Source organism: Tamandua tetradactyla, chromosome 5, assembly GCF_023851605.1.
Source record: "Tamandua tetradactyla isolate mTamTet1 chromosome 5, mTamTet1.pri, whole genome shotgun sequence".
In the NCBI taxonomy this organism is placed as follows: domain Eukaryota; kingdom Metazoa; phylum Chordata; class Mammalia; order Pilosa; family Myrmecophagidae; genus Tamandua; species Tamandua tetradactyla.
Window position 1 is genome coordinate 13,127,899 of NC_135331.1, and position 21,575 is coordinate 13,149,473.

Sequence of the window (21,575 nt, forward strand, 5' to 3'; positions counted from 1 at the left end):
AAAATGCCTCTACAGGCTGTACTGATTAGTGGTACGAAACGTCAGGCCAGTGGTTCGCTAAGTGTGGTCTGAGAGCTACCTGCATCAGAATCCTCAGGAATACTGACTGAACACGCAGACTCCTGGGCTCCATGCCCATAAAAACTGAACTGGAGTTTCTGTTGTCAGGCTTGGCAACTGTATCTTATGAAAATATCAGGTGATCTTTAGGCACTCTAAAATTTGGGAATTACAGCTAGAGACATATTGGTGATCCCTGATCCTGGTCTTATAACATTTAACATCTCCAGGCACTTCAATTTCTTTAAAAAGAAATTTGAGATTCATTTTTAAAATATTATAAAGCAAGAGTATACTTTAATCTTTTCTTGAGAATGCTGAATGCCTTTCCAGATTTTTGGTGTACCAGCATTAGGGAAGTCCATTATTCTCAAGGTACTCGATTGATATAAAAAATATTTCTGGTTAATAAAATATTGAAAAATAAATCTGCTTTGCTGTATAGCAAAGAGCCTTGCATTTAAATATATATATATACTTATATATACTATTACAAATAAGTTACTTATATATTTAGGTACAATTGTAAAAATATATATATGTATGTGTGTGTGTGCATTGTCAGGTTTTGGAAAAGTTTAGGATTCGCTACGATAGATAATAGGTTTTTATGAAACTGACCAAACTCCAAATAAAGACAAACACTGAGCAATCCTATCATTAAAGTGAGGAAACAATCACGTTATTTCCACCAAAAAGGCCTTTGAGATCCTTGCCAATACATGTGATTTCTCTAACCTCCAAACTTCCCTTCTCTCTCTACACCTTTCAAATAGAGTACATCCTGGCTACCTCAACTTCTTTTTGCCGTGAGGCAGAGTATGAATAAACAATAAAAATTCTGCCTGATACAAGTATGTACTTATGGTAGCACATCTACAAACATATAAGCTCTTCATGTTTTGTCCCCTGAACTGACAATCTCATACTTAATTGCAGTATAAATGATATGATCAATCCAAGAAATCAGATTCTGCTCAGAACCAGAAAAAGGAGGCTCCAATTAACACTCAAATGATAATTGATACAAAAAAACTCGTTCAAAACATGTAAAAGAAAACACAGAGGAGATATAAATTTCTCACTGGTAAATAAAGGCAGAAAAGCTCAAAAAAGAGACAGAGATCTAAAGTCACATTAGCTAAAAAGAAATAATTCCCCAGAAGAAAAAAAAAAAAGAAAGAATTCATGTCATTGCTCATATGGTAAGAAAGAAGCTTACTCATTAAACACACGCTATAAGTTGTATAGTATAAGAACACTGCTACTCAGTATGGTTTGCCTGGAGCCTGGTTAGAAATGCAGAATTACCATAAGTGAGATACTACATTTTAAAAAAGGTCCAGAATGTATGAGTCTTTCTTTTTTTTCTTTTCATCTCTTTTTCTGGAGTGAAACAAATGTTCTAAAAATGATCATGGCTAAACAATACACAACTATGCGATGACAGTGTGAGTCACTGATTATGCATAATAAAATATGGTTGGACTGTACGTGTGAGGATATTACCTGATAAAAATATTTTAAAAATAAAAAAACAAGATTCCCAGATGACTGGTATGCACATGGAAGTTTCAGAAGAGCTTATGTAGGGCCCAAAGAGAATAAAGAAGGGGGTATATACAGAGGTGCAACAACTAATTTTTCTTGCTTGGTGGAACAGGGATGGTTTCAGCTTTGAACGACAATCACTTGGATGAGAAGTTACAATGATTCTTTTTCTCCGTATTTTGGGAAGTATTTAGTATAGGTTTAAAAACACAAAAAGACAGCAAAATACTACTTTTACCAGTCACAAATTTTTCCATTATCAAAGAAGCAATATACTGAAAAGGGTTTCTGTTTGAAGCATCCATCATCCCAAGAATAAAGTTCCCCTGAAGGACAACTCTCAAGAACTAAATACCTTGACCGTATTTCCCCTAAACAGAAAAAGAAAAGGGAAAAGGAGGAAGAAAGAGAGAGACAGAGAAAGAAAGGAGAGAGATTAAGCTTAAAAAGAAGGAAAAATATTATTGAATATAAAATAAAATGTACAAAGTATATAATTAAGTAAACCATTTTTGTAAAAACCTGTTTAAATTAGGTCTGAGGAAATAAATTACACTTGGTCTCATACTTCTCTAGAAAACAACCAACAATATTATGCCTGCTAAAGACAAGATCCTGATATGAATATTCATATATTCCACTATACGAATAAATACAAGGATCTTATTTTCCAAGTTATAAAGAATTTGTGGGATGTCTATTCACCCATGACAACACATGATTTAGAATGTAACATGCCAACAAGAACTTGAGGGATACAATATTTGAATTTATGGACATTTCAATATCAAGGCTCCCCCTCCCCCAAAATTTTCTTTCCATATACCACAGGTCAGTTGCTATTCTGGGTGCCTTATTCTATTTATCTTATTTAATCCTTCCCTTTGAAGGAAGGCACTGTCTTCATTTAATAACCAAGAAATGGAAGTTCTGAGAGATGGCAGAGCTGGGCTAAAAGCTGCTAGATGTGTTGGTGCCAAAGCCTGTGCTGTTAACCATCAGGCTCACTTTCTGAGTCTACAGACACCTGTGAAAGGCCACAGCATTTCTGAGGTTCCACATTATGTATTTGTCACCGATTCAATATATCATCCTTCTTTAAATTCCAGAGGGCATGATGTACTATTCCTCTGATAACATGGCCCCACACGTTAACAAGCATTTTAGAAACAGGCAAAGAAAGGGCCGTACACATTTAAAAACCAGTCCTTCCAATAATAGCTTATTTAATTAATAACCGATTAGAGAAAAGTTGTAGAATACAAGATTAACAGAAAACCCCAAGTTGAATTCTTGATATTCTCACAAGCAGTGTGGACAACCAAAGCTATAGGCTGAGCCCCCAGTCTTGGGGCTTAACCCCACAAAGGATAAGTCAAGCCTACTTAAAATTAGGCCTAAGAGTCACTCCCAAGAGAACCTCTTTTGTTGCTCAGATGTGGCCTCTCTCTCCAGCCAACACAACGAGCAAACTCACTGCCCTCCCCCTGTCTACATGGGACATGACTCCCAGGGGTGTGGACCTTCCTGGCAATGTGGGGTAGAAATCCTAGAATGAGCTGAGACTCAGCATGAAGGGATTGAGAAATACCCTACAGTGAGTTGAGACCCAGCATCAAGGGATTGAGAAAACCCTCTCCACCAAAAGGGGGAAGAGTGAAATGAGACAAAGTGTCAATGGCTGAGAGATTCCAAACAGAGTCGAAAGGTTATCCTGGAGGTTATTTTTATGCATTAAATAGATATCACCTTGCTATCCAAGAGGAAATGGAGAGGCTGGAAGGAACTGCCTGAAAATGTAGAGCTGTGTTCCAGTAGCTATGTTTCTTGATGATGATTGTATAATGATATAGCTTTCACAATGTGACTGAGTGATTGTGAAAACCTTGTGTCTGATGTTCCTTTTATCTACCTTGTCAACAGATGAGTAGAACATATGGAATAAAAATAAATAATAGGGGGAACAAATGTTAAAATAAATTTAGTTTGAAATGCTAAAAAAAAAAAAAAAGATTAACAGAAAAAAACTCAATTGCTTTCCCCTTTACCAAAACAGAACAATTAGAGTTTAAATTAAAAAAAAAAAAGAAAGTGCAAGGGTAGTTCATTGGTAGAATTTTCACCTGCCAAGCCAGAGATTCAAGTTCAATTCCCTGCCTATGTATTCCACTCACCCAAACCGCCAAAATATTCAACAAATGGTGCTGCAATAATGAGATACTCACAGGGGAAAAGAATGAAATGTGACCCCAGCCACACAGCATACAAGAAAAAAAAATTTATATTAGCATCAAATAAACTAATTCTTAGGTATAAATCTAACAAAATACAGTTTCCAAATGTATAAACTATACAATTCTGATGAAAGAAATCAAATAAGATCTACATAAATGGAGATATCGTACATGTTCATGAATAAAAAGAAACATTATTTTTCCAAACCTGATCTATACATTCAGCACAATTTCAATAAAAATTTCAGCTGATTATTTTTAAAATTTATTTATTAATTAAAAAATTAAAAACAAAATAAAACATCAACATACATAATCAGTAATTCACAATATCATCACTTAGTTGCATATTCATCATTTCTTAGAACATTTGCATTAATTCAGAAAAAGAAATAAAAAGACAATAGAGGGTGGGCCATGGTGGCTCAGCAGGCAGGAATGCCTACCTGCAATGCCAGAGGACCCAGGTTCGATTTCCGGTGCCTGCCCATGTAAAAAAAAAAAAAAAAATAGAAAAAGAAATAAAACGAACACAGGAAAGAAAAAAATAAAAAAAAGATTATACCTACCATACCCCTTACCCCTCGCTTTCATTGATCACTACCAGCTGATTATTTTGACAAAAAAAAAAAAAAAGACCTTAAAAAAAAAATCCAATGCTAGATACATATTTAATTTCCTGAAGTGCTCGTTTAATTCCAAAAACAGAATGGTGACATTTTGTCACCAAACAGAACTACTCAGAGAAAGATTAGATGAATCTGTAGGATGAGAGTCTGGGAGAAATGTTCTTGTTAATACTGGTATGTCCCAATTATGTAGGAATTATCACAGTCTTACAATCAGAACCTTTTAACTAAAGTCCTCTCTCTGTCTTCTCTGCCATGGTACTTGTTTGAAAAGATTCACTGTTTCAGCTGTTTCATATTTTCCCACTGATCTGCTAAACGAGGTAAAACTACCCCTGGTAATATCATTGCCCTTTTTTTTTAATGCAATTTCACTGATGTATATTATATATTCACATACCGTATAATCATCTAAAATCATTGCCTTTTTCCTTTTTTGTTTTCTAATATGTTAAGTCTCTGTGTATTTCATACCTTTATATCTAAAAAAATACCAATCCTATCACCTGTGTGGATTGTTGCCTTATAGAGCTAATTTCACAGAGAGGGAAGAGCAATGGCCTCCAGGGAGGGATCCTTTCTGACCTGGCTGCCTGCCTGCCCTATAAGGAACAAGGACTTTGGGTATGCCTCTACTTGTATATAAGTTAAATATCTCTGGGGGGTGGGGGTACGTAAGCAACAGGTAACAATGATTGCTGTTAGGGAGGACAAGTTGAGGAAGGAGACTTCTCCCTATATTTCCTTTTGAACCTCTGGAATTTTGAACTGTGTATTGCTTTGTTAAGTAGTTTAACTAAATAAAACATCTCATGTAGCAACAAGCCAAACATACAATTCATGTATTAAATTACATAACAAAAAATATGAACTTAATTAGCTACATAAAAATGAACAGGAAATCAGTCTCATCAATTTATAGTTACACCATATTCAGAAGCCTCTCATTATGAATTAGGGCAAATAAACGTACTCATATAAGTGCGTTTTTCCATACTTAAAAAGAAGAGTCTCACAATTTATAAAAACTAACTTTTAAAATTTTTCAACAAGATTGACTAAATATTCAACAAAAGAGGGTTAGGTAAATAAGTCAACAAACATCAATATAATGAAATATCATGCAGGTTTTAACACCTAGGTAGGCATTTAAAAAAAGGTATTCTCATTAATACTGAAATTTTGGAGAAATTTCCTCCAAATAATGTCAATGTTAAGTAAAAAAGGCAGGACACAAAATGTATATATAATAATGATCCTAGTTTCTTGAAATATGTGTCTGTGTGTGTATATACACACATAGAAAAATGTCTGGAGGGAAATACAAGAAAATATGAACTGTACTTATCACTAGTTGGTGGCAATAGGAGTGATTTTTATTTTCTGCTTTATAATTCAAATCTTTCAAATTTCCTAAGACTCTAACATTTTAATTTTTTAAAGTTTAAGCATTTATTAAAATAATATTAAGGAAATTATGGCTAATAGCTATATTGTACTAACCCATAAACAGATTATGCTAAATTCTATAATATAACTTTGTGAGTGTGAGGTCTTCAATGCACTCAATAAAAGATGGTAGGACATAGATTAAGTTCACTGAAAACCCTGAAAAAAAAAATCCACATGGAAATGTTCAAAATAAATAGATTGGTGTTTAAGTACACTACCTAACTGTAGAAGAACTAAGTTAAACAAAAGATCATTCAAATTAATTAAGGTTTTTAGAATGATGGTCAAAACTTCAGAATCAAACGACATATCAGATAAAGGTCTAGTATCCAGAATTTATAAAGAGATTGTTCAACTCAACAACAAAAAGACAGCCAACCTAATTACAAAATGGGAAAAAGACTTGAACAGACACCTACCAGAAGAAGAAATACGGATGGCCAAGAGGCACATGAAGAGATGCTCAATGTCCCTGGCCATCAGAGAAATGCAAATCAAAACCACAATGAGATATCATCTCACACCCACCAGAATGGCCATTATCAACAAAACAGAAAATGACAAGTGCTGGAGAGGATGCGGAGAAAGAGGCACACTTATCCACTGTTGGTGGGAATGTCAAAGGGTGCAACCACTGTGGAAGGCAGTTTGGCGGTTCCTCAAAAAGCTGAATATAGAATTGCCATACGACCCAGCAATACCATTGCTAGGTATCTACTCAAAGGACTTAAGGGCAAAGACACAAACGGACATTTGCACACCAATGTTTATAGCAGCGTTATTTACAATTACAAAGAGATGGAAACAGCCAAAATGTCCATCAACAGAAGAATGGCTAAACAAACTGTGGTATATACATACGATGGAATATTATGCAGCTTTAAGACAAGATAAACTTATGAACCATGTAATAACATGGATGGACCTAGAGAATATTATGCTCAGTGAATCCAGCCAAAAACTAAAGGACAAATACTGTATGGTCCCACTGATGTGAACGGACATTCAAGAATAAACTTGAAATATGTCACTGGTAACAGAGTTCAGCAGGAGTTAGAAACAGGGTAAGACAATGGGTAATTGAAGCTGAAGGGATACAGACCGTGCAACAGGACTAGATACAAAAACTCAAAAATGGACAGCACAATAATACCTAATTGTAAAGTAATCATGTTAAAACACTGAACGAAGCTGCATCTGAGCTATAGGGTTTTTTTTGTTTTTGTTTGCCTGTTTGTTTGTTTGTTGTTGTTGTTTTTTACTATTATTACAACTTTTATTTCTTTTCTTTATATTAACATTTTATATCTTTTTCTGTTGTGTTGCTAGTTCCTCTAAACCGATGCAAATGTACTAAGAAACGATGATCATGCATCTATGTGATGATGTTAAGAATTACTGAGTGCATATGTAGAACGGTATGATTTCTAAATGTTGTGTTAATTTCTTTTTTTTTTCTTTCCGTTAATAAAAAAAATAAAAAAAATAAACTTCAGAATCAGTTCTAGAAATAATGCAGAATATTTTCAACTTACCTCCATATAATCTAGTTTTTCAAGAATCTCTCAAGAATTCACTATTCTCTATGCAAAATTCCATATGCTCTATACACAACCAAAGGTCTTATTCCCATATTGTGTATCCACATTCCTGCATGAACATTTATGACAACTGTTAGGATGCATTTTTCTTATCTAAAATGCAAGTTGTAACTGCAACTAAAATTCTTAAAGCCTTACCTGAACTAATAGTTTAGTTGATAAAAAATAACTGCCTATTATCTTATTCTCCATTAACTAATTTTCCCTATGTCCTGAACTCATGATGTATTTATTAACTCATATCTTTTCATTGACTCTAAATACCTTTTTTTGGCATTCAGATTAATCAACATCCAATTTTTGCACTCCTATTATATTAGTAAAGTACTCAATGATGTACAGGAGGAGGTGACTGCTCTCAAAGAGCTTACAATATAATAAAGGAGACCAAGTGTACCAAAATAAATCATATATATATACACACACACACACACAAGAAGCAGTGCTAAGGAAATACAGAAGAGAGGATGACTGCTTCTAACTGCAGACTTCATGAAAACTTGATGGCGGAGTGCATTTGATGTAGCTCTTAAAGGATGAAAAGAAGGCTTCAAAAAGTAAGGTGGAGTCCCCATTGCCACAGAACCCTATAAACCAAGACCATAGAAGAGAATACAGGCGAGTTTGCAAAATATAGTGCACTGCAAGCGGTGGTGCGACAGAGCAATGACTTAAGAATGGCAGGATAGAAGGGATCCAAATAATTATAGCTCTCTTGAACACTATGCTTAGGAACCATAATTTTACTTTGCAGGAAGTGGGAAGCCACTGCAGGGTTGGCCAAAGACTGTGCTTTAGGAAGACTACTCTGGCAGTAATGTGTGGCTGGCCTGTGTAGCACTTTCATTTGAGTACTCTGTCTACTGTCTGAGAGATCACACCTTATCAAGGTCAACGATTACCTAAAGCAGAGGTAGAGTGGAAAATCACTCAGAGGAAATGAACTTGAGTCCTAATCTTAGCACTAACTAATTATATAACATTGGACAAATAGCTTCACTTTGCTAAACCTTTTGTTTTCTTACCTAAAATAATATCTCCTCTATCTGCCTTCAGAGTCACTGAATGGATGAAATTAAAATAGAATATATGAAGTGTGACAGTATGAATCTGTTGTGTACCCCCAAAAAAGCCAAGTTCTTCAGCCCTCATTCAATATTGCTGGGTGGGAGCTTTCTGATTGTTCCCATGGAGATGTGACTGACCCAAGTGTGGGTGGTAACTTTTGATTAGATGGTTTCCATAGAGATGTGTCTCCACCAATTCAAGGGGAGGTGCTTACTGGAGGGCGCCATGTGCCTTTCCACCTGAGAGAGAAATCCTGAACTTCATAAATGAAGTTCATATTTATTTAAAAAGTATACTTTATATTTATTAATGAATAATAATGTTATTCATTATTAACAAGATCGAATTGCAGGTCTAGTGATTACCATAAGTTCTAAGTGCTGGTAAGCAGAAACAATATTTCAAGATATGTGCAACAATTGCAATATATGAAAATATCTATTTGTAGTGTGAGACACAAATGTAAGTTTACATTTTCTAGCAGTCACATTAAAAAAAAAGGAAAAATAAATGGATAAAATTAATTTCAATAATATATTTTATTTAACCCATTACATTCAAAATATTATCATTTCTGCACTTAATCATTGTAAAATATAATTAATTTACATTTTACACTTTCAGCTCATCTCAATTCTGGCAAGTGACATTTCAAGTGCTCAATGGCCACATGTGGCTAGTGGCTATCAGTATAATTCTGGAGGCTATTTAAGTAAAACGCAGGGAATCTTGACAAAACACATGTAAAATAACATTTTGAATAATAAAAGAAATCATAAGAATATAATTATACTCCAGAGAAAGGAAAAGCAAAATGTATTTTGGATTTAAAAAAAAAATTGTTCCTCCTGGGACAGGTGCTTAAGGCCACCTGTTGAAATTTTATCTGTATTAGCAGTGTAATACCAATACGAAGTATATTAATGAATTTTTTCACATAGTTCAGCTGACCAACATTCTCCCCAGGTTGGGGGAGGCAGGGACTCCAAAATATTTAGTAAATTTTAAAAATTGCTCAATTTAAGAAAGAACTACTTGGCATTTTAAACTATATTTTATTTGTTTAAAATAGCTTCCTTGTTAGCAATACCATGGTTGACAAATGAGAAAAAAAAAATCACAGCACCCAAGAAAAACATTACTAGTTAATAGTTTTCAGTCAGTAGATAATGGAAAAAAAAATTGAAGAATAACATTACAAATCACAGAACACGTTAAGGGGTTTGAAAAGAGGTGTTCACTTTACTTCAAACAAATGCAAATTCTGCTGGTTTTTAGCAAACTTCAACTAAAAAGGAGACACAATCTCAGGGTCCCTTAAAATTTTAGTTTGGTAGCGCCTGTAGACTCTTCTCAGATAACATTTTTAAATGATAAAATAAAGTACATGGGTGCCAGTAAGGATGGCTCAGTGGCAGAGTTCGCACCTGCCATGCTGGAGACCCAGGTTCAATTCCTGAAGCCTACCCAAGTCAAAAATAAAAAAATTTTAAAAAATAAAGTATGTGGGATCACAAGAAACCAATTTTATTGAAAGACATTTACCAAAAATACTTAAAATGAAATTTATGATATAATATAGGCACTTCATTATCAATATATTGAATAACAAGATCGAGTTGCAGCTCTAGTGATTACCATAAGTTCTAAGCGTTGGTAAGCAGAAACAATATTTCAAGATATGTGCAACAATTGCAATATATGAAAGTATCTATGATTTCTACTGGTTACAAAAATCACAGGTACTGCCAATGCTACTGCTGTTTAGTTGATTACACTCATAACTGCAGGAAATGCTGAATTTCAGCTAAAGATTAGTGAAAAGAGAGATATAAATTTTCCCACCCAAGATCATAGATGCCCTAAATTATATTCATAGACCCTTTGGGGACCATGGACTCCAGGTTCAGAACCTGTGAGGGAAAGGAAATTTTCTTCATCATAAGCTCATCCAAGAAATGCTTCCTCCAAAGCTTCCCAAATATATTTTTTACATTTCCACTAATTTCGCAAGTTTCTAGATGAAATAAACCACAAATGGATATTTGAAAGGAATTGTTATCAAGAAATATAAAAGGCAATTCTGCTATTATGTACCATGTTTTGATGAAAACATGTTGACACAGATTCTCCTTTAATAGTCTTCATTATTTCATTTCAATAGTAGGAAAAACAAATATATCAATAGAGATAGGAGGTCCAGATTTTTACTGTACCATAAATAGCTACATCTAATACAACTTTGTTCTTTTGAAATCAGTATTGCAAATTACACAGCATAAAACAAATACAGTAAACACAGAAAAGATCCATTAAAATGCAAGCTGAATGTTAATATTTTGTTGGTATAAAACCACTACTTGAATGATGCATTCATAGTTATTAGTATTACTAAACCTACAATTTGCAGAAAATAGTTTGCAAATTACACATCTCCTTATTGTTAGCCTAAAATTGCTACAAAATGTGCTATGACCCAGTAATTCAGCCAACTACAGGTTTCAGAAGACACTAGAGATTCAAATACGTCCACTCTAGAAATGTCCCTTCATGGAACATTATTCTACAATTGTGCTTAATAGCATATTAAAAACTCAAAGCTACACACAAATATTAATCATTATTGGGAGAATAATTATACAGCACTATTAAAAATGCCTTTAATGATATAACTGTTAGTAGTAACAGGTTGCATAAACACATTTTAATAATCACTATAAATTTACAGTTTATCAAACTTTTTCATGCAAATAATACTTGAAATACTAAAAACTGTTTAGCTTCCTATAAGTTAGAATTTTCCTTTAAAATTTGAAGCAGATTTGAAGAAATAGCAGAAATGTCCAACAAGAAAATTAAGTACTTCAATAAGTGCCATGTAGCCATAAATTATGTTTTTAAATCTAATTTGACAAAATGCTCCAAATAAGTGGTTAAAGGGTACAAAACAGCACATAGGATGCAATTCCAATTTTGCATATATAAAAAAATGAGTTGAAGAAGGAAATAATAAAAAATATATTAGGGCTATTTCTGGATGTTACAATGAAAGGGTATTTTTTCTCTTACACTTCCAGATGTCTTCTATATTTTCTACAGTGCCCATGTTTTACTTCTTTATAATCCAAAAAAAGTTTGGCATAGCATTGAAGCCACTTAATATCAACACTTTTTCATGCAGGTCCAAAAAATGTAAAATTACTCATTATATTAGCATCTAAGACAGAAAATTTTAAGGGGGTCAGAGTCCAACCAGTCTGCCTAACTGCTGTACACTCTAAACACACTTCAGGAGCCATACATCTCTTCCCTGTGTGTCAGCTCCCTGGCTCTGCTGGCCTCTGGCAGCTTCTCCAGACTATCTCAGAACAAGAAGTTGTTGCTCTCTCTTGCCTATATATGGACATGGTCTGTATTAACTGGATTACTGACCAAAATGAGTATATGCCAGGAGTCAAAGGAGACATCAAGTTACTGAAATAAAGGGATAAAAGCTACACAACTCTAATGGAACTCTGCCTTCTTTCAGCTGACCATGGTTCTGCCTACATTTCCAGGTACCTAATCACATCTACTGGATTCATTTTTTTAGAGCAAGAATCATTGGCTTAAGCAAATGTTAAGTTTAAGCATTTGATATGGTCTCTATGAGGGTGTGAGGAAAAGAAGTCCAATCAGAGCGTTACTGGGAGTATACGTTGGTTCTGTCACTTTGGAGAACAACTGGGTGGTGGCTATTAAAATTTAAAATAGATTTCTAGGCCATGCACATACACACACAAAATTTAAATAGTCACCTATGATCCATAAATTCTATTTCTCAGTATCTACCCTAGAGAAATACTTTCATATGTGCACAAGGAAGCATGCAACGATGTGTATGAAGGTCTGTTTTTAGTAATGAAAAACTGAAGAAAACAAACCAAAATACCTCTGGTGGTAGGTTGAAGCGCCACTAAAGAGATCAAGATTATAATCCCTGGAATATATGAATTTTACTTTATACAGCAAAAAGGACTTAGCAGATGTGATTAAGTTCAGGATCTTGAGAAAGGGAGATTATCTCACATTATCTAGGTGTGCCCTGGATATAATCACAACTGTTCCATAAAAGGCATGCAGAAGGATCAGAGTCAGAGAAGAAGGCAATGTGATGATGGAAGCAGAGACTGGTGGTATCTGCTTTGAGGAGGGAGGAAGAGGCAACAAACCCAGGTATACAGGTGGTCACCAGAAGCTAAAAAAAGAAAAAACAAAAAACAAGGAACTAGATTCTCCCATCAGAGCCTCCAAAAGGAACCAGACCTGCCCACATGTTGACTTTAGACCAGTAAAAGTGATTGTGTATTTCTGACCTCTAGAACCATGAGAGAATAAATGTGTTTTAAGTCACTAAATGTGTGATAATTTATTACAACAGCAACAGTAAACTCTTATACCCATCAACAGGGGAATGGCTAAATAACGTATGGTATATCTGGAGTCTTATGCAGCATTAATGTATTCATGTAATACTCATAGTTTAAAGAATTTTAATGAATACATGAACTGTGTTAAAAATGTAGGATCAGAGGGTGCGTGGGTAGTTCAGTGGTAGAATCCTTGCCTGCCATGGAAGAGACGAGGGTTCAATTCTTGGCCCATGCCCTCCAAAACGAAACAAAATCTAGAATCAAAGTAATAGTCACACAGTTTCTGAAGTCTACGATACTGGAAAATAAATCTTATTGAGAAATAGCCACACACTTTACTTCTGAAATAACTGTGCATTTGCCCCATAATTGATTACCTGCTGTTACAACTGTCTACAACTATGGGCTTAAACATCCTGCAAAGCAGATTATACTCTTTGTGTTCACCCCACAACCACGGCTCTAAAACAAGATAGAAAGAAGTGGAGGAAAGAAACAGTATGGGGCACTTTCAGGAACTGAAGGTTCTTTCATAATTATTAATGCTGGTACCTTAGCCTACGAAAGAATAGGTGCATGACAATCCACAAAGTAGCCCTGAACAGGAGGTGGCATTTTGTGACAATCAAAATACGGAAGCCAATAAAACAGATAATAATCAAAACTGATTTATTTAGTGAGACCATTGATTGAAAATGGACATGAAGACTATCTACCTGTTATCTCATTTGCCTAGCCATATTGCAAATAAATTGGGAAGGAAGATAATTCCAGAGAGATGGCCTAAAAATTTAAAAGTCATCTCCACTATTAGAGCACAAAACAATTTTGTTGATAGGACAGCTTTGCTTTCATATGCAACAGGCAGCTGAAGAAAGCCCATATACTTGAAATACATAATTACTTCCATTCTTAAAATAACCTTGAGAATCTATGAAATAATACCTTCCACTTATTGAACATTTGCCATGTACCAGACTTTGCACTAAGTACTTTATATGCAGATTCTTTTTTAATCCTTACATAAACTTTAATACCATCCTCATCTTTTAGATGATGAGGCAGTCTAGCATAATAGTTAAAGAGCATGGACCCTCGGCTGTGTGAGAAAGAGATCTACTTCAGTCGCAGCTCTAACTAAGGGTATAACCTCTGTCAATTTACTTAGCTTCTGTGTCTCAGTTAACTCATTCATGAAATAAAGAAAATGATAATACCAACCTCATAAGACTTTTGTGAGGATTAGCCGAGATAATGGGTGTGAAGTGCAGAGCATAGAGCCTGGCATGCTGTAAGCACTTAGTATGCTGATGCTGTTGTCATGGTGGTGGGAGTGATGGTGACAACGATGACAAAGACACTGCAGCTGAAGAAGACACCACGGCGTACGGAAGGTACAAAATCAACCAAGGTCACAGAGCTAGCCTTTCATTCCCAACCTCATTCTTATATCTGATTTTTTTTTTATTGTGGTAAAATACACACAAAAAAAATTTTCCATTTTAATCATTTTCATGTACACAACCCAGTGACATTAATTACTTTTACATATTGTGTTACCATCATCATCATCCATCATCAAAACATTCTTATCACCCAAAGCAAAATTTGTTCCCATTGAGGATAATTCTCCATTCCCCCAACCCTTAGTAATCTGTAATCTACTTTCTCTATGAATTTGCTTATTCTAGGTATTTTACACAATGAAGTCATACAATATTTGCCCTTTTGTATCTGCTTATTTCACTCAGCATTATGTTTTCAAGGTTCAACCATGTTGTAGAATGTAAAAGAACTTCTTTACAGCGGAATAGTAGAAGAATAAAATTAGAAGAATGGCATTGTTTTCCATTTTTGAAAATCTCCATTTTTCACTAGAGAAGTTAACAGGTTTGCAGAAATAGAGCTCCCATATTCCTCACCCCGCCCCTATTAATACCTAGCATTAGTGTGGTACATTGTTACAGTTAATGAAAGATTAGTATTATAATTGTATTATAGTCCATGGTTTACATTAGGGTGCCCTGCTTGGGTTGTACAGCTTGGCTTGTACAGCCAAGCCCTGCTTGGATTGCGGTTTTGTTTCTTATTTATGTTCTAGTAACATATACAAAACTTAAAATTTCCCCTTTTAATACATTCTCATATATAATTCAGGGTTGTTAATATGTTTACAGTGTTGTGCTACCAATACTACCATCATTACTAAAACCTTCTCATCACCCCAAACATAAATATGTACCCATTACACAATAACTCCCCATTCCTCCAACTTCTGGTAGTCCATAATTTACTTTCTTTCTCTACGAATTTTCTCATTCGAGGTATTTCACATAAGTGAAATTATATAATATTTGTTCTTTTATAGCTCTTATTTCGCTCAGCTCAAGGTTTATCCATGTTGTAGAGTATAACAGAACTTCATTTCTCTTTACAGATGAATAATATTCCACTGTATGTACATACTACATTTTGTTAATTCATTCAACTGTTGGATACTTGGGTTGCTTCAATCTTTCGGGGGCTGTCAATAATGCTGCTATGAACATCAGTGTCCAAATAACTATTTCAGTCCCAGTTTCAATTCTTACACCTAGTAGTGGGATTGTCGGGTCATACAGTAATCCTGAGCTTAAATCTGATTAAACCCCTAGATAATACTTGCTCCCACAGTCCTCAGGTACTTCATTCTAACTTCACACACAGACAACCAAGCCTGAGAGCTTTGTACAGACTTTCACCCAAGCTCACAGAACTCTGCACCAAGATTCAGTGACTCTTATTCCTGTGCTCTGTGGACTACACGTTAATTAATCCTGCAGTGAACAAAGTGTTTATTCAGTTATTCATTAATTCCTCCAAGCCTAGAACGTGGTATCCTACAAAAGTACATAAACACTTTCGAAAGGATTCTGCCTAAATGATAAACAGCCTGCTATTATCTTAAGAGACAGATCATCATAAATTTAAATATCGTCTCAAAGATTTTACTTCAGTGTATCATAAGTATTCAAAACCCAGATTATTTCAGTTAATTGGCATGAAACCCCAATGCTTCTTTCCTTACACAGCAAAAAAACATGCTGAATCTTCTTTAACTTCTCAGATGCTATCAGTATGTTGCGTTTTTCCATTTTAAAAAAACTGAGTATTGACATGCAATAACTGCATGCATTAAAGTGTACAGTTTGATGAGTTTTGACATATGTATACACACATGAAACCTATACCACAATCAAAGAGAAAACACATTCATCACCCCCAAAAGTTTCCTCATACTCCTCGGTAATCCCTCTCTCCTATCCCTTCCTACCCCAACCCACAGACATCTATTCACCTGCTTTCTGTCTCTGCAGATTAGCTTACGTTTTCTAGAATTCGTATGAATGGAATCATACAGTATGTGCTCTTGGTGATCTGCCTTCTTCTACTCTAATAAATCGATGGTGAATCAACAGTTCATTTCTTTATATTGCAGAGTGGGAGTCCACTGTGTGGCTATACCACAACTTGTTTATCCATTCCCCTGCTGATGGCCCTTTTGACTATTTCCAGTTTTTGGCAATCACAAATAAAATTGCTATGACTGGGCTGGTAATGGTGGCAGAGTTCTTGCCTGCCATGCTGGAGACCCAGGTTCAGTTCACGGTGACTACCCATGTTTTAAAAAAAAAAAAAAAAAATTACTATGACTATTCATATTCAGTTTTTTTTAATGATATGTGTGTCCGTGTGTTTCCTTTTAAACAAGTACAAGGGAAAAATGAGAAACACCAAACAAAAGGTTTGAAATCAAAATTAATCTAAACTATGAGGTAAGAAGTAGTTTAGAGAGCTATGACCTCAGGCAAGTCAATCAACTTCTGTCAACATCAATATGTATGATGCCTGTTCCTGCCTGATGTTTGTAAAGAAAAATGAGAGTAAGATTTCAGAATGTCCACAAATTTATCTTAAATTTATTTCAACACTTAAAAGATAATTTCCTACATGCTTTCCTTTCTCCCAGCAACATACAATTAATAAATTGATTATTTATTTGAAAGGCCAAAAAAAAAAAAAGAGCCTTAGCTGCATTTTTATTCACTTAGAGTAATAATACATATCCTTACCTACAACACCCTGCTAATCAGCATATCACATGCAAACACACACATACGCAAGCCACCTCCTATCACTTCTCTCCCCCTTTATTTACTAAGGACGCTCCTCTCTCAGGGACTTGGCTGTCCTCTCTGTCTGGGATGCTCTTTCCCCAGTAGCCATATGGTACACCCCCTCACTTCCTTCAGGTCTCTGCTCAAATGCCATGCCTGGCCTTCCGTTCAGAATTCACTGCCAGTGTAAAAACAGAGCCATCTCAACATTACTCTCTATCTATCCCCCTTATCCAGTAATACTTTTCTCCACAGCACTTATCATTTGACATATTATATGTCATATTATATATTTGATTATTACCTATCTCCTCCCACTAAAATAAAAGCTTTCTCTTGTACTTTAAAATGTTTTTTAAACATTTTAAATTTGTAAAGCCCACAAACCTTAACCATAAATTCCAGGTAACCAGTACCCAGGTAAAGAAAGAGAACTTACAATCCCCCTCTGAACTTCCCCTCATACCCCCTTCTAACAGCAAACATCAGTTATGCCTATCCTAGAACTTGATATAAATGGAATCATGCACTAGTTCTCTTTTTTGCTTTTTAAAAATTTTTTTACTATGGTAACACAAAATTTCCCATTTTAACCATTTTCAAAATTCAGTGGTTAAAATAAAAGCTTTCTGAGGATAGGGATTTTATTTCATCTATTGCTACATTCCCAGCATCCAGGACAGTGCCCAGGACACCTCTGATTTCCAGGAATATTTGTTGAATGTATTTGTTGATTAAATACTATTTTTTTATTAAAAAAAAAAACTTTGGTTCAGAATTTACTGGGAAGAAATTTTAATTCAAAACTCTGTTCATGCTTTAATTAAAATGCCAAGACAAAAAAAAATGCCAACACAATGTTGACTTCCTTTTTAGGATCCCTTTTTTTCTCATTGACATTTAACTATGAGAAGAATGAAAAACAAAACCACACCGGAATTCAAAGGCAGGCAAACCAGGTACTAGTCCTATGCTCTGCCACAACTAGACATGCTATAGCAACCAAGTCATAACTTCTCTGGGTCTCAGATAACAACTCTCTAAAATAAAGAAGTGATAATCTGTAAGGTCCAGTCTAGCTCTAAAACTGTAAGACTCTACTGCAGTTAGTGCAGTCTTTTGCATTAGGGTTGTCAGTCATAAATTAGTCAGCATAGTTTGACTCTCATCCCTCATAATGCAAGTTGCTAATGGGAGGATCCTCTACAGCCTAGGAAACCCTGTGAAAAATGGCCATTCTTCTACCAGACACCCACTGGAAGGAGAAGTTGAGAAGAACGTACTTCATAAGGGAGGAAGCATTTCAAAAGTTAACTTTTAAAAAAATCCATGAACTTCTAATCTTCAAATATGAAAGAAAGTTATTAGAAAATAGAGATATCTGTTTATTACTCTATCTGTACCCAGTTATAAAAATAAAAAATAATTACAAGTATCAATGTCATACAGGCATGGAGGCAGTGAAGTGTCATGATTAGGAGCAGTTACATTTGATACCGAAAGACCTGGTTTAATGTCCAGGCCCCCCTCTATGTCAGCTTGAACAAGTCACATACTGGCTCTGTACTTCACATGTCTCATCTGTACAACAGGTATAATAGTTATGACTGTTAATAGGTGTAATATTTATGAAGGTAACAATATTTACTTCCTAGGGTCCTTCTGAGAAATTAGTAAGATAAGGTCTGACACGTTTAACCAACATTATTATTATTAAATAATTAAATGTGAATACATCTAGATAAACAAATTAAAAAACCTCAAAAACATTCTTGGCTATCCATTTTTCCCAATACCATGCAACCTGTATAATATGAGGAAAGAAATGAAAAACACATTATTCACTAGTGCCAGTCATAAATGTTTATCACCCATGAGCATACTGGTTTCTGCCATGTCAGGCCATAAATTTAAGAAGAAAAATTTTTTCAATCCATTAGGCCACAGAGGTTCTTTACTTTAAAATCATTCTTTTACTGAAATAGCTCACAAATTCACTCAATACATTTATTGAGTGTAAGAGTAAACATCTTAGAAAGGCCCAGTTAATAGCTCAGGTATTTTTAACTACTCCCAACTCTTCCTAGAGCTAATTTTATAAATATTTATTAATAAATAATATTAATGAATACAAATAATTTTTGTTTTGTGAACTTAGATTAATCTTCAAAGAACAAAGAGCATCTTCTGCCCATCTCTTACACACAACAGAGCCCAAATGAACCAAAAGATTCCAATATCACAGCACAGTATCTCTTGAGTTTTCAAGCAGATAAGACATTGACACGTTTTGCTTTTATAGAATATACCTAAATAAATGAGACACAATAAAACTATAATTCTGTATTAGGAATTCCCCACCAACTTGTACCTTCCCTTTCTGGGTGACTAGATTGTAAAATAAGTGAATTAAGAATTCCCAATAGGAATTTTGAGGCAACCTCAAACCCAGATACAAAAATATAGTGGAAGGTATTCGCATCTCAGGCACTTGGAAATATCGCGGCTAACACGATCCGTTCTCAGAAACACACAGTAGTCGGTTTTAATTCATTTCTATAAATGCTCGTTGTGCTGAAAACCAAAGTGCATGCAAAACCGCAAAACACAAAAGATTCCTCGCATTCCGTTTATAATCAGAAGACAGGTCATCCTCTCTGCGTCCTACCCGAGAGACTTCCTTGCGACAATAAAAATTTCACGACACCCCATGCCACCTACATATCAAAATGTCATCCCACAAAGTGGAGGTTGGGAGGGGTGGGCAGAGTCAACATCGGCTGGCCTCGAAGAAATCGTACTGCCAGTCTTTCCACCTCCAGGCTAACATCAAACCAAGTGAAGTCGGTGCAAAGTTCCCTTCAACCGAACATACATGCTTTCCTTCTGCCCCCAAATCCAGTAGCAGAATTGCTGAAATTTGCTTTTGCACCTGCCACGGCTCCTAAGCCTGGGCTTCTCCGCCCAGAAAAGGGCCCTGCGGCCTAAAGCTTCCGTGACCCTTGGCGGACAGCTCGCCGAGGGCCGCTAAAGCATCCCACTTGCTGGTCCACGCCGCCCGCTTTCCTGACAAAGGCCCGGTGTCAATCCGAGGCATGACACAGAGAAGTTGCTGGATTGCCATTTCGGAAGGGCAGCTGCCACTACTCTCCTCTGTTGCCCCCCCCCAAAAAAAAATCAACACAACCGGAGAAGGAAAAGGGGGTTACAGCATTAAAATAAAAATCTCCCCAGAGCTAAACCACCTGGGTGTGTCTTGGAAATGACTCCGGGGGAGCCCGTGGGGGAGGGGACAGCGCCAGGGAGGCGGCGGTGGCGCTCCTCCGGGGCACGAAGGCCGTGCCCGGTGATGGTCTAATAAAATGCAGGTGTCGGAACGTTCAAAATGAAACCGCAAAAGAAATCCCCCGCAGGCGTGAGTCCCAGAGGAGGGAGGGGAGCGGCGGTCTGCAGACCCCACCTGCCCTCGCCCCGCGCCCCCGCACACCTGCCAGGGCAGCAAAAGAGGGGGTTCGAGGATGAGGGCGGCGGTGGGGGGGGCGACCCCGGGGGTGCAAGGAGGGCTGGGCTAATCCGATAGCGGGGGCGGGGGCGGCTTCGCTCACCTCCAGGTCGGTGTCGGCGGCCTCCGGGGCGCCGAGAATCTCGCTGGGCAATTCGGCCAGGTCGGTGACCCGAATCAGCCCGTCGTGCAGGAAGATGGTCTCCTCCTTCACCGAGAGCCACTGCGCCGAGTCCGCGGCTGCCGCCGCCGCAGCCGCCGCGGCCGCCGAGGAGCCCATGGCCCGGGCTGAGGGGCTGACGGTGAGGAGCACACGCCCGGCCCGGCGGCGACCAGAGCAGGAGCCGCGATCACCAGTCCATGGCAGCGCCCGCCTGCAGCGCCTCGCCTGTGCAGCTCCACCCTAGACGGCCCAAGCGGCCATCCCCCGACACCAGGAGCCCGGAGACCCCGGCCCCGCAGTCAGCGCCGCCGCCGCCCTGAAGAGCAGGATCCGCCTCCGCCGCTCAGCAGCCAACTGTCAGTGAGGCGCCATCTTGGGGGCGGGGCTCCCGGCATGCCCCGCGGGATGGACAATACGGGCCCCGCCCGCTCCTGGCCCCGCCCACCGCACCGCCCACCGCACCGCGGTGGCCCGCACCCGGGTGGGCTGGATCATCCAACCTCTCTCCATCTTGCCTCGGATTGACCTCCTTCCCTTAGTCATTCCCGGGCGCCCGCGCTCTGCAGACCGGAGGCAGAAGAGGCCCCTCTGTGCACCCCTCGCTCGAGCCAGAGCCCCGCAACGTGGGTTCCCTCCCTGCCTGCACGGTTAAATGAGATACATGCAGAACTCTGGTGCACTGGAGGCGCGCCACAGTTGTTCACACACTTGGTGTTAGCGCTACGCCTACCGCACTGTAAGTGCTT

General features: G+C 37.2%; 1 protein-coding gene across 5 annotated transcripts in view; it reads right to left on the reverse strand.

Annotated features, from left to right (window-relative positions):
- The window catches only part of HECTD4 (HECT domain E3 ubiquitin protein ligase 4), a 282,965-nt gene extending 261,749 nt beyond the window's left edge, over positions 1 to 21,216 (reverse strand). For all 5 annotated transcript variants that reach the window (XM_077159888.1, XM_077159886.1, XM_077159887.1 and 2 more), the window contains exon 1: positions 20,770 to 21,216. In XM_077159888.1, coding sequence (XP_077016003.1) covers positions 20,770 to 20,946 — 177 coding nt within the window. In that variant the 5' untranslated portion in view covers positions 20,947 to 21,216. The remainder of the gene's footprint in view (positions 1 to 20,769) is intronic.
- Positions 21,217 to 21,575: the final 359 nt, after the last annotated feature.